We start from the raw sequence: 14877 nt of genomic DNA on the forward strand, positions 1-14877 counted from the left end.
GAAGGCAGTTTCTGTTGACAAAAGTAACAAGTTGTACTTAGATCTCATACTAACAGCACTTTTGCTTAATCGTATTTTAAATATGTTAAGATACTGCTCTTTATCTGGATGAAAAGGAACATATGGCAGAGAAGGTTTGAGTTTTTTCAAGTTTCCATTTAAAAAAAGCTATTGAAGGCATGGCAAATAAAGCTGAGAATATATGAAAAAGCTAAGTAAGGCAATGCTCCTCTCATTCTAGTAGTGAAAATTTTAAATGTCAGAAATTGTATTTGTCCACAGATAAGTCTAAACACTTTAGATCTTCAGTACCCACATTTGTTTATTCGATAATTTTCTTTCACAAATGTAACCAAACATGATTAAAGTTTACAATATGGAGCTTTCTGTAGTGTTAAGGTTGTCACATGTAAAAAACTTATATTTTTGAGATTTTTATAAGAGTTGTTACAATAAAATTCTCATTAAATCATTTCTGGTAGTAGGTTATTTGTATATTGCATTGCTGAATTATTGCAACCCTAAGTTAGCTGTATAAATTTGACATGGTGTTGAAACTTACCACTAAATATAAATGATTCAGGTACATTTTTATGGCAAGGGGAAATAAATGTTTTGTATCTTCTATTATGTTGTCGGTGAGACATTATGAATAGAAAATTCCATATTGTGTTTACTTTAACCATAATGTTTTTAACAAATATGAATCGGCAATTATGACTTAAGAAAGGAGCAATATCATCTCAAAACCATCATTTACACACAATTATTACTGTACTTACCTGACAAATGCAGAAAGAAAACAGAGAAAGAATGTCTGTCTATTTCTTCTTAAGTCAAGAATCATGAAATGCTCTCGTTAGATACTGAACAAAATGTCTCAAATTCAAGGATAAAGCTGAAAACTTTGATATTTTACCAAATACAGCTCTCCCAGATAGACACTTCTTGTTCAAATAATAATGAACCTGTTTTACTTGTAATTTATTTACATAATAGAAGTAATGCTGTAAATCAAGGAAAACTTTTAACTTTTAGTCTGTTGAACTTTTTTTTGCAGGTATTCTTACTTTGCTAAGAGGAGCAGTTATGTTTTGTCCTTGAGGATTTTACTATAATAAAGAATAAACCTCTTCCCATATATAACGTTAGGTAAAAATAATAAATAAGAATTCTATGTACCAAATCCTGTTACCGATGTAAAACTTAAATAAAAACGAAAAGAACGAAAAAACAGACCTTCACAAATGTTTTCGAACCGGAAACGATTCTTCTTCGGGCGAAACAGCGACTTTCCGACGGAATGTGATTAAATAAGAACACAACAATTTGAAAGTTCATTTGAATACGTGTTTCTTGAAGTCGTCCTACTGGGCATGCACACACCAGCTGGTAGCATCCGTCGAGATTTACAGGTCTTTGTCCGTTAGCACTTGCCATGCTATAGACAGGGTCAATTCCTCCTTGGGGTTGGTCATGTGTTGTTGAAGCTAGATCTGTAGATACAAATGGCCTCCAACCACTTTCGACGTTTTCTGTGTGGTAAGGTGAGGATGACCCTTGCTCGGTTGAAAGCCGGCTCTATGTCCAGATCACTGGCGTAAACGGCGGGGGCGATGGTGGTCCTCGGGTGCTGTATGTCAGCGAGGCGTTCTTTCATTCTAACCCCTAAGGAGCACTTAGTGGAGCCGATGTAGATGAGGTCACTATCACATCTGTGGTCTTTAATTGGGATACTCCAGGGAGTCTTTCCCGGTTGGGAGCATCCTTTCTGTTACAAAGGATGTAAAATATGATTGGACATCTCCTGTATGCGATGCATATGTGGTGTTTCTTGGATATCTCAGTATATACAGGGCTTAAAGCAGTCATGGCAATAAAAAAAAGTGAGAAAAGAGAGTTCACACTGAAAAAAAGCTAAAAAAGCTAATAGTGTTAAAATGAACGAAAACAGGCGTTATTAAAAAAACACACAAACGAACACACATTTTGTATCAATAACATTGCATATGATATTAGATTGATTATTAAGTGGACTGATAAGATTAAATATGAAAATAGTTAGGCTGAGTTTATACTCCAGAAAAGTGACCAGTAAGACTGCATTAAGCCAGAACAGGCCCGCATTAAGTTTTCATGTGCCCCGTACAGAATTCCCACCGTTACACAGCAAAGCAAATGGAATAGTAACATAACTACCAGAACGTGTTTCCATATAACATGCCAGATTTCAAATGCCATTTATTTCAAGGTACATTTTTTGATTTCTTCATAAAAAAAAATGTAATTAAAGAAGAAAAAAAAACAGCTTCTGGCAGAATCAGTGGGTTGCATGTTCATTATATAGCAGGGGTGGGCAAGCAAAAGTTCAGTGGGAGCCGAAATGTAGGTTTTGCAAAATGCATGGGAGCCACCGCAGTTCTGTACTTTTTTATTCTGTACTGCAGTTCTGTACCTGGATTTTATTATATAATATAGAAGAAGTATTGAATTTTTTTAATAAACATATTTTCGCAAAATTGTGGAAATAAAACTGTAAAAATAATAATAAAAAGCAGAAATTAACACTTTCGGCAAGAGCCACATAAAATTCAAAAAGAGTTGCATGCAGCTCTCGGAGTCTCATTTGCCCATGTCTGTTATATAGCAATACAACTAGTAATTGTGACCCAATCATTTATTTGGTAATTTTATCAATATTTTTTAAATGATTAAAAATAAAATTACAGCATTCATTACTGGTAGGCCTAATACTAGTCTCCAAATCTATTCCCCTGAATACAATAAAACAATTTGTTAGTCATTCGACCCACAACTGACAGAGAAGAGAGTTTATGAAAACAATGTAATTAAACATTTAGCAGTTTGTTGTCCTTCACAGTGGGGAACTGGCAGAGATGGGAGAAAATATACAAAGCTTTCTACTATCCTGAAGTTGAAAAATAATACAATTCCATGAAATTTAACAAATCTGACGTTAATAAGTAAATGATGAAATTACAGTAGAGAGTCGAAAATCGGAATCAATTGGGGACTGGGGTTGTTCCGATTAGTCATTTGTTCCGATTACCCATTATGTACGAAAAAATACATTAACCCGTCCGATGTTCAAATTTTTCTCCACTGCGTGTCGCTTCGTGTTGAATTTTCGTCGATTTTAAGCCTAACGAAAATTTTTATAATAATAATCTAGGCTATCGTATCGTTAAAAATTATTTCTTTATTTTGTACAAACAAAATAAATATATTGAAGAATATAAAAACATGAAAATTATACTTTAGAAGTAAATCTAGTATCAAAAATGTTCGATTCAGCATGACACAGTCCGACTGATAATCGTTCCGATTAACGACTCTCTACTGTATTTACAGAAAGTTGATATTTGATAAGTTTAGTTTTTTGCTCTTATAGATCAAATTACAGAAATTATAAATAAAAATCTCATTTTTAAAAAATTAAAATCATAAAATTTCGCTTACAAAAGATCGAGATGGAACACACGCTTTTCATTTTTATAATCACTTTGTTTTATTAGACACAGATATTATTCCTATATAGATTTATTAATTATAATAAACATACATAATGTATAACATTACATTAAAATAACACTGTAATTAACGTCTGAAATGAAAAAGTAATTGAATCGAGTCTCGCCTCCATATTAATTAACACGTTGTTATGGGGGGCCTAGTAGAAGCTGTAATTTTCTGGGAAGGGGCACCAAGTTAACTGCGTGGGAGCCGGGCTGTAATTTTCTGGGGAGGGGCACCAGGTTAACTGGGGGGTGCCCACCCATGCCCTTTCCTGGCTACGCCCATGTTAACGCGCCACAGTAATTAATTGATTACGTTGCATCAAATTAAATAATTTATAAAAATTGAAATAATAAATATGTTTATAAAATAATTGGCTGTATCTGTTTGCAATGATAATGTAAAACACAGTGTACTTATAGTTTAGCATTTCCGATATTTAATTTATTTTTGAATTTTAAAATATAAGAAAAACAATTTTTTAAATAAAGTTTTACGCATTTATATCTGCAACTTTAGATAATGCAAAGATATAAGAATCCATCAAAAAAGTTAATTAATAATAATTAAAATCAAGAAAAAATATAAGTTTCTTTCGAGGTAAGGAAACTTGTAAAAAGTCAGGTACGTGATCACATGATGCCTGTCTCCCCACTTTGCGTAACCAAATGGTTGAGGTTGAAATAAAACCCCAGCAGAAGTAAAAACTAGTGATGTAACGAATATTCGGTTACTACCCGGTATTTGGCCTATTCGGCCTATTTTTCACTATTCGGCTGAATACCGAATATTTAAATCACTATTCGGCCAAATACCGAATATTTAATCACTATTCGGCCGAATACCGAATACCTAAAAACAGAAGTAAGAAATAACAAAAACACAGTAAATTAATCATTTTTGTAACTTTTATTAATGCTGAACATTAAACTATAATTATTAAAGTTAATAAGAAATAGCATCTAACTCTAGTATTAAATTATTTCATAATTAAATAATATTATAACCTTTATCTAGCCCGATATCTTATGGCATTGATGGCATGTAGGTTAGAATGTATCGGGCATTAATGTTATTGTTTAGTTAATTATGTTATATACGTATTCGTGTATATTTTAATATTTATACGATATATTTGAACTGTTCCACAACCGGAGAGAAACTAGACCATATTATGTCACCACAAAAGTATATCCTTAGGGTACTATTCAGTCTACAAATATATAGTAAAAACAAAATTTTAGTGTTTAATTAAAGAGTTAAAATGATCGATTGCAAATAAAATAACTTATAAGTTATAACTTACATCTAAATACCAACAACTGCCGAATCATAGCGGGCTATTTACGGCCATTACATAAATTATAAACCAATTTGGCACTAAAGGTAGATGTTAGGCTCCGTCTCATATTAACTTCAATAATTATAATTTAATTAATTAATTAAAATAATTTAGACCTAATAAAAGAAAAAATCGTAGTGACAGCAGGCCAATAGAGAGTACAGTGCGCGATCTTTGCCATAATGCGGTTTGCGCGCCAATTTTCGTACGTGCGTTAATCAAGCCGAATAGTTTGGCTAAATATTCGGCCATTCGGCAATGCTCCTGGCCGAATATTCGGTATTCGGCCACGCTCCTAGCCGAATATTCGGTATTCGGCTGAGGCCGAATATACTATTTGTTACATCACTAGTAAAAACAAACATCGGCGCGTGTACAGGACAATAAACTTGAACGGGAGCTAAGATGAGACATGACACCATGTAATTTATGCTAATTACTTTCTAATATTAAAATATTAAAATCTTCAATAAATTATAATTAAATTAATTTTTTGACTGAGTTTGACTAGAAGCATATCAAAAAGATAGATTAAAGTGAAAATAGCAGCTTTTCGACGCTAAATATTTACAAATTAATTTTTTAATTTGGTGCCGGATTGACCGCAGCTGTTCGAATGCACACGTGCACGAAGAGTTTTATAGTTTGTTGAAATGGAAAATGAAGGACACCATTAGAATGCAGAAAACCATGGTGCATGCCAAATATATAAGCACCCACTTAAAACCAAACTTTTGTCTTTGTCTAAAGATTGTCTCTACAGAAGTTATTAATATTTAGGATATTAGTTAAAAATCTTGTATTTCCTGGCATGAGATTCACTCGATCTTTAATTTTACAGAGTGCTTGAAAGATACAAGCTTTGAAATGAGTGTCCTACAACGTTTTATTTAATAATAACAGTAGAAATCAAATTTATTATCGCTCAACAATTATTTTTTCAGTTTTTCTACGGTAGTCAAAAACGAGTAAATGTCATCGTTTAAGCTAAAGAATAGCAGGTGGTTAGGAAGAAGTTTGCTTAGCAACTTACTTCAGAAAGTATTGGGTTCTATACGATTTTCCGTTGCTAAAACATGAGTTTCTACTGTTAGTATTAAATAAAATCTATTTCTTTCTTTTGTCCACTGCGGTTAAATAAATACAAATGCTAAAAATAATGCTGTATAAAAATCACTCTTAACGCCGAACTAGAAGTGTACTTGACTTAATGCAGCGTGATTATATCGAAGCGCTGCGGAGATCAGTATTTCACAAGGATACAAGCAAGGAGAACCCACGTGCAAATTCCTACAGCATGTGCAGAGTATCAAGCTTTGGGAAGCTCCTCCTTTTGTTAGTCTATATAAATGTAGTACACTACATGTGTATACGACAGTGCCTTAACATGTCGCGCACAGTCCATAAGACATACGGGGAAGTGCTGGTTGCTATTTCGCTCCTGAGCGCATTTACGAAAAAAAAATTTTTACACGGGAAGTGAAAAAAGCTAAAAAAGTGCGTTTTTCTCAGAAAAAGCTAAAAAAGAGAGGAGCTATGAAAAAAGATAAAAAAGCTAAAAAAGAGAGTCACTTTAAGCCCTGTATATAGTGATCTGAGATATGGGTTGTAAGTGACTGGGATCCTTTCTTCATCTTCAGGTCGGTTTTTGCCTTGGGAGTGGTGGAATCTGTCGATCAATTTATGGGTGAGCTTGAGGTACAGTACATATCTCAGATCACTATATAGCGAGATAGCCAAGAAGCATCACATATGCATTGCATACAGATGTCCAACCATATTTTACATCCTTCGTAAAGGAAAGGATGCTCCCAACCAGGAAAGACTCCCTGGAGTATCCCAATTAAAGACCACAGATGTGATAGTGACCTCATCTACATCGGCTCCACTAAGTGCTCCTTAGGGGTTAGAATGAAAGAACGCCTCGCTGACATACAGCACCCGAGGACCACCATCGCCCCCGCCGTTTACGCCAGTGATCTGGACATAGAGCCGGCTTTCAACCGGGCGAGGGTCATCCTCACCTCACCACACAGAAAACGTCGAAAGTGGTTGGAGGCCATTTGTATCTACAGATCTAGCTTCAACAACACATGTACCAACCCCAAGGAGGAATTGACCCTGTCTATAACATGGCAAGTGCTAACGGACAAAGACCTGTAAATCTCGACGGATGCTACCAGCTGGTGTGTGCATGCCCAGTAGGACGACTTCAAGAAACACGTATTCAAATGAACTTTCAAATTGTTGTGTTCTTATTTAATCACATTCCGTCGGAAAGTCGCTGTTTCGCTCGAAGAAGAATCGTTTCCGGTTCGAAAACATTTGTGAAGTTTTTTCGTTCTTTTCATTTTTATTTAAGTTTTACACCGGTAACAGGCTTTGCTACATAGATGACTTCACTCCATGTTGTTTATTGTAGATATTACTTTTAACCTATTTTCTACTTCAGCTATTGCAAAATAAATTAGTTTAGCATGAATCAATTAATCTGCAAGTATGTTTGATAAACCTTTCTTTAAAATTTAATTTTTGTTGTTTCAATCATTGAAACATTGAACAAATTAAAGAATATTTTAACCTGGATAGATAAATTTGAAACTGAATCAAATTGAAATGCTTATTTCTTCATTTTAATACATAACATATAAAAGTAAAAATAATTATTGTATATACATACACTTTATCTGTTAAGAATTGGTTAAGATTAATAGTACTGCTTTTATTCTCTTTACTGCATACACTTCTCTCTTTGAAAAATAAATTTTCTCTCTCTTCTAAAGCAGTCAGTCTTTAACAAAATTTAAAATTTTAAACATTAATAAATTTATAATAAATTACATATTATCTATATTTGTAGTTAGATATAGAACCTAATTTCTTGAATAATTTCTATAACCTGTATTCAACATCTCCTAAAAAAGCTAAACTAAACAACAAGGAATATTAGTAAAAAAATTATTGATTGCTTGATCTCAAAAATTAATCATTAGAGCTATCATTATTGGAATTTGTATATCTGTTACAGTAAAAACCCGTTTTAACTAGTTGAAACTAGATTTTACTGGATGTCATTGTTATAACCCATTTTGTCTAGTTAAAACTAGAATTTACTACTGTACATGTTTTGATTTTAGATAAAACTAAAATCAAACATTAACTTTTTAACTTTTAACATTAGTTAAAACTAATTTTAGCTACATAAATATGTTTGGGGGAAATAAATAAAGTGATGATTGGGATTAAAACATTTGTATTATTTAATATGATATTTATTGAAAATATTGGTCACACATCTGTGTTATTAACTTTAATTAACCCTTTGTCCCCAAAGGCACTGATCGATCGGTACCCTGGCTTTTTAAGCAAAACTTCGAGGGTACCGATTCATCGTTACTTTGGTAAATATCGATTTTTGTAAAATTTATTAACAACAGATATAATCTCGTTCGATACGAAGTGAATAAAGTATAATAATTCATTATATTAGTTGATAGCAGTATAAAATTTCGATTTCAAACAAATGTTTGATATAATGTGTGATAATTTCACAACAAATAAACATACATGCATAAGTGTTATATCGAATTGTACAAAACAATATTCTACGTCTTTCTGGCTCAGTGCCAGCAAACAACTATGTAACTAAATAATGTTAATTTTCACAAAATGTTACAAATTATCAAGTTTGTGTGTCAGTTCTGATATATATTATTTTTTTTCTTATAAATTTTTCTAATAAAATGCATTGAAAAATATCGTATTTAAAACTAAAGATATTAATAAATGTAAGTGATTTTTTTCATATAGATATAATGATAATTTGATTTTTGGTGAACTTTCAAAATAATATCGCCCGACTGACCTATATTGCCTTAGGAGGGATTGCAAAATAAACGTAAACAAGATGTCGGGGGAAAAGGGTTAAAGCGATACGAAATTCATCATACACTATAGGAACGTGTTAGCTGAATGACCTTGGTCGAAACAGTTTTTACTAAGCCATTTTGTTAAAACCCGTTTTGTCTAGTTAAAACTAGTTTTAACTCAAATTCATTTTTGACTAGCAGTAAATTCTAGTTTTAACAATGACATCCAGTAAAAACTAGTTTCAACTAGTTAAAACGCGTTTTCACTAAAAACGGGTTTTTACTGTAACATCTACAAAATTACTTTTAAAACATTCAGTATAGAAATTACTTTTAGCCAAATTTAAGTGATGGCTGGATGATCAAGCAGTTAAGATGGCAGCCTACTGCTCTGGGAACCCGGGATGAAATTTAGATGGGTCAAAACAACTCCATGAATTATTTGGGGGGAGACTGATATGTTGGGCTCCATCCCTCACCATATGGCCACCCCATTGTGTAATTGGGCAAATCCATAATGGGCTTGCTAAAAAGGTCCTCTTAGAGACAACAGAGAATTAAAAACCTGAAAAAGCCAAATTTTGGTTTTGAACATAAACTGATAAACACATTACTAGCTATCCTAAATTTACACATAGGATCTACAATATTCACTATTTATATGCATCTACAATATTTCAATATAAACTTTGATTCTTTAATACTAGAAATGTTGCTCATATCATCATCATAGTTAATTTTTACAACAAACTACTTCCAACAACCTTTACTCTGCAGTTAAATTATTTCTTTAATCTAACGTTTTCGGTTAGCCTTTACTAACCCTCTTCACGATCGACAAAAAACCGTTATTTCAAAAAATGCTTTCGAAAAAATCTTTACAATTTAAAATGCTTTTAAACTTTCCGGCTGCGCAATCTCAGATCATATTGGCCACTCTCCAAGCGGATGGGATTCGATACGATTCTTTAAAATTAATGCTTTGCTCTTTTTCATTGTACTTGCAAATACACCACGCCTTCGTATATTTAAGCTGCCTTATATTTGCCACTTTCTGTATAATTTTCGCATTGTCCCATTTGTTAGACACCTCGTTCAGATCCGCTATCGTATAGTTCGCTAACGTCGTAACCGGTTGCCTGCATCTTACATTTCTTTTATGTTCCTCTATCCTTAACCGCCAGCGATCTCTTCGTGGCCCCTATATAATACAGCTCCATATTCCGCCTTTTATCCTGCACCGGTATTCTGTAAACCCCTGGAACTTTCATTCTGTCTATGGGTGCTTTGTCATTTGTCATTTCGTAGCAACTGAAATACAGTAGGCTTCCTCCTGCATGCTATTTTCTTATTCTTTTATATATGTTGCTTAATTGAGCTCTATACTCCATTATGGTAAATTCTTTTTCTCCCTTTTCTTTACGCTCATTATTACCTTTCTCTATTTCTTGCACCAACCCTTTTATTTTGCTACTCTTTATTCCTACTCCTTCTGCTATCTTCTTGATGTAATCTACCTCCTTTCTTGTGTCTTGCATCCTGCTACAATGTGTGTAGGCTCTTCTAAGCAGCGCTCAGGATGTAGTAGCAGGATTCAAGACACAAGAAAGGAGGTAGATTACATCAAGAAGATAGCAGAAGGAGTAGGAATAAAGAGTAGCAAAATAAAAGGGTTGGTGCAAGAAATAGAGAAAGGTAATAATGAGCGTAAAGAAAAGGGAGAAAAAGAATTTACCATAATGAAGTATAGAGCTCAATTAAGCAACATATATAAAAAAATAAGAAAATAGCATGCAGGAGGAAGCCCTACTGTATTTCAGTTGCTACGAAATGACAAAGCGCCCATAGACAGAATGAAAGTTCCAGGGGTTTACAGAATACCGGTGCAGGATAAAAGGCGGAATACGGAGCTGTATTATATAGGGGCCACGAAGAGATCACTGGAGGTTAAGGATAGAGGAACATAAAAGAAATGTAAGATGCAGGCAACCGGTTACGACGTTAGCGAACTATACGATAGCGGATCCGAACGAGGTGTCTATCAAATGGGACGATGCAAAAATTATACAGAAAGTGGCAAATATAAGGCAGCTTAAATATACGAAGGCGTGGTGTATTTGCAAGTACAATGAAAAAGAGCAAAGCATTAATTTTAAAGAATCGTATCGAATCCCATCCGCTTGGAGAGTGGCCGATATGATCTGAGATTGCGCAGCCGGAAAGTTTAAAAGCATTCTAAATTGTAAAGATTTTTTCGAAAGCATTTTTTGAAATAACGGTTTTTTGTCGATCGTGAAGAGGGTTAGTAAAGGCTAACCGAAAACGTTATATTAAAGAAATAATTTAACTGCAGAGTAAAGGTTGTTGGAAATAGTTTGTTGTAATTGTAATAATGCAGTTTATATAGTAATTAGTTAATTTTTATTTTTAAAAAACAAATTTTGAATGATAATTTGAATAATATTTTGTTAATTAGAATCTAGTATATAAACCATGTATACTTTGGATATATACATTCAAAAAATCTAGAGAGAAAAAACATATTGCCCCATTTGGGTTATTAATAAGTGTTGTGAAAATTTAATAACAATCATAGTCTGATAATTTGAGATAATTTTGGCCTGGAATTACATATTACTTGACATAAAATATCTTGTTCCTTTTAATTAATTTTTAAGTTAACTTAAATATTATTTATCAATAAATTTCAATATTAAATCATGTAATTCTTAATTTTTAACCTTTTATTACACTTGAATGATGTTTGAAAATCTATATCCACAAAGTCAGATTCTTTAGTTGATGCAGAAGAAATCTTGCTACTTGACTTAACTTAATTGAAAAGAAAAGCAAAACATTAATAAAATAAAATCATAATTGTCAATACAGTCGCACTGCTTATCCAAATCAAATGTGAATAGACCTGATCCAAATTAACAAAAATCCAAATACAGTAGAGCGTCGAAAATTGGCGTCAATTGGGGACTGGGGTTGTTCCAATTAGTCATTTGTTCCAATTTCCGACTTTGTACGAAAAAATATATTAACCTGTCCGATGTTCAAATTTTTCTCCGTTGCGTATCGCTTCCTGTTGAATTTTTCTCCGTTGCGTGTCGCTTCGTGTTGAATTTTCGTCGATTTTAAGCCTAACGAAAATTTTTATAATAATAATTGAGGCTATCGTATCGTTAAAAATTATTTCTTTATTTTGTACAAACAAAATAAATATATTGAAGAATATAAAAAACATGAAAATTATACTTTAGAAGTAAATGTAGTATCAAAAACGTTCGATTCAGCACGACACAGTCCGACTGAAAATCGTTCCAATTTCCGGCCATTTCAATTACCGACGTTCCAATTAACGACGCTCTACTGTACATTGAAATTAGTGGGGAACTGAAAATAAAGTCCAAAATTCATACTGAAAATACTTTTTAATGATTGAAGGTAAACTTACAAGCTCTATTGACTTGGAAAATAAGAAGAAAATAAAAATTGATCATAACATACAAGCAGTATGTATTTTTATATTTGCATATGTGAGATTGCTATGTAGGTAAATAATGTTTCAACAACTAGCAAACATTGTAAAAAAAATAATAAATTTTCCAAACAAGTGTAAAAATTTCAGAAACTACTATTCAAACTATTCAGATAAACAGGATCTGACTGTATTTATTTATTTTAAAACATAAAATAAATAATATATAAGTTATGATTTTGAACTTAACTATGACTATAAATAATTATATCTTTAGAACTTTCTAAATAAACTTAAAGGAAATGGAATGACTTATCTGATCTTTACATAAAATTAGCAGTAATACAGTAGAGTCGTTAATCTGAATCAATTGGGGACTGGGGTTGTTTGGATTAGTGATTTGTTCGGATAACCGATTATGTGCGAAAAAATATATTAACCTGTCCGATGTTCAAATTTTTCTCCGTTGCGTGTCGCTTTGTGTTGAATTTTCGTCGATTTTAAGCCTAACGAAAATTTTTATAATAATAATCGAGGCTATCGTATCATTAAAAATTAAAGAATATAAAAACATGAAAATTATACTTTAGAAGTAAATCTAGTATCAAAAACGTTCGATTCGGCACGACACAGTTCGACTGAAAATCGTTCGGATAACCGGTGATTTGGATTACCGGGGTTCGGATTAACGACTCTCTACTGTAATTCTATTTCTAATTACTATTAGAAAAATATAATTAAAACATAATATAATCTCATAAAATTCTGTATATCTTATTGTTATAAGTTATAACATGATAACTCTGAAGATAAAGTTTACTTTCTATTCGTTTCTTAGAGTAAGATGCTGTTATCTTGAATGTGTAGGGATCCTGGAACTCTTGCGGAATGAATAGAGAATGGTAGTAGGTTTTCTATACATAGGGGTGTAACTCTTTCCATTACATAATGTTAATGTTAATAAAATATCCAGGAAGTGGGCTGTTTCTGAGCTCTTCTTCTTCCGGTAAGAGAAGGACTTCTGGATTGTTGTTAATGTTATTTAGGAATTCTTGGAAATTATCTTTTTGTCTCCATATGGCATTCTCACCAATGCTGTCCATGCTGCCAGTGGATTTACTCAGGATTTACTCTTGGGAAGCCGAGTTAAACGGATAAAAAAATTTTTAATGTAAATTAAATAAAATTCCTATCTTATGTAACTGCTAATTTATAAGTAGTATAGCTTCTGTTCCACCTGTGATCTATGACGGGGATGGTGTAGACGCCGGGGGCTTCCCGGCGTCTACACCATCCCCGTCATAGATCACAAGTGGAACAGAAGCATGATATACATAGGATCGACCAAACGCCCTCTTGAAACGCGTATCAAAGAGCACGTAGCTGATATTAACCATGGAAGAAACAGCACTGCTCTAGCCGTTTACTCTTCAGACCCCGACATTGAACCCATTTTCGCCAGGCAAAGATCATTCACACCACCACCGCACTAACCACCTCAGATGGCTGGAGGCGATCTACATATGTCTTAACGATATTAATGACAGTAATTGCATTAACTACAAGGACAAAATAGCTCTATTGATGGCATGGCAGGCCCTACTAGATAAAACGATAGGTTAGAACACGACAAGCGTAGCGCACAAGTCCGTATTGACGTCATCAGGTCGGGACAACATTTCGGATCGTATTTCTTCACAACTTTGAATCGAAGCACATTCCATTAGGGGATCATTACTTGGTTTAGAGTGATGATACGTGCACCGGTAAAAGGCTTTTAGATACATGAAACTGTACTGTTCTCCGGTGTAGATATTCTAACATCATATTATAATTACCTTTCAGTTAGTGGCTAATATTTATAGGAATAAATTCAAATTATTCTAAATTTAATGTAAGGATTAAACCTAACTCTATTTTTAGACCAAATTTCTTAGTTTTGTTAATTCTACTATGGGTGAACAGTAAGACCTCGCTTAACGTTGATTCAATATAATGCGGTCTGTTCGAAGCCAAGAAAAACGCTCAAAATTTACACCAATTTAAATTATTGCGGCATTTCATTGATTCGTGTATAATACGATTATTTACGAACACGAACCAATCAAAAAAGGTGTACTTTCTTTAAATCTATGTTTGTTTGGTGCAATTTTGGAAAAAAATATAACATCGTGGATACTGTAGGCAATATCGGCTTCGCTTGGCAAGAATTAACTGATAAATGCACAAATGAAGTGTGGAAGAAGTTATACTGAAGGTATTCTAGAATTCTCAACGAGAAGAGCATATCGCTGTATCATTAGGTTGACCAAACTCAACCTCATTGACACAGCAGGACTAGGAGATGTAGACGAGCAGGATATTGAGGAGTTACTGCAGGTGTCTGGTGAGAAAGTCGTTATTGATTAGGCTCGCTTATGAACGACAACTTTCAAGAACTAGCAGAACAAGGAATTCATATAAGACTGGAAAATAGTTATTCTGAAAACGAAGAATCCAAAGAACTTGCTACAGATTTCCTTAGTAAAAGTTTGGTAATAACCAAAATTGTTGATCAAATTGTAGCGAATGATCGGATTTTGAAAGGAGTGCAACAGCAAAACAAGGCATTTGGATGCGATCTTCTGCTACCGACATTTGCTTAC

At 33.3% G+C, this 14877-nt stretch overlaps 1 protein-coding gene across 2 annotated transcripts in view; it reads right to left on the reverse strand.

Moving 5' to 3' along the window:
- The window catches only part of LOC136974193 (uncharacterized), a 33821-nt gene that overhangs the window by 1719 nt on the left and 17225 nt on the right, over positions 1 to 14877 (reverse strand). For both annotated transcript variants that reach the window (XM_067269003.1, XM_067269002.1), the window contains exons 3-4: positions 11490 to 11580; positions 7560 to 7670 (exon numbers count right to left, since the gene is read on the reverse strand). In XM_067269003.1, the coding sequence (XP_067125104.1) occupies positions 7560 to 7670; positions 11490 to 11580 (202 nt within the window). The remainder of the gene's footprint in view (positions 1 to 7559; positions 7671 to 11489; positions 11581 to 14877) is intronic.

Source organism: Centruroides vittatus, unplaced genomic scaffold, assembly GCF_030686945.1.
Source record: "Centruroides vittatus isolate TY-2023 unplaced genomic scaffold, ASM3068694v2 contig_345, whole genome shotgun sequence".
Classification (NCBI taxonomy): domain Eukaryota; kingdom Metazoa; phylum Arthropoda; class Arachnida; order Scorpiones; family Buthidae; genus Centruroides; species Centruroides vittatus.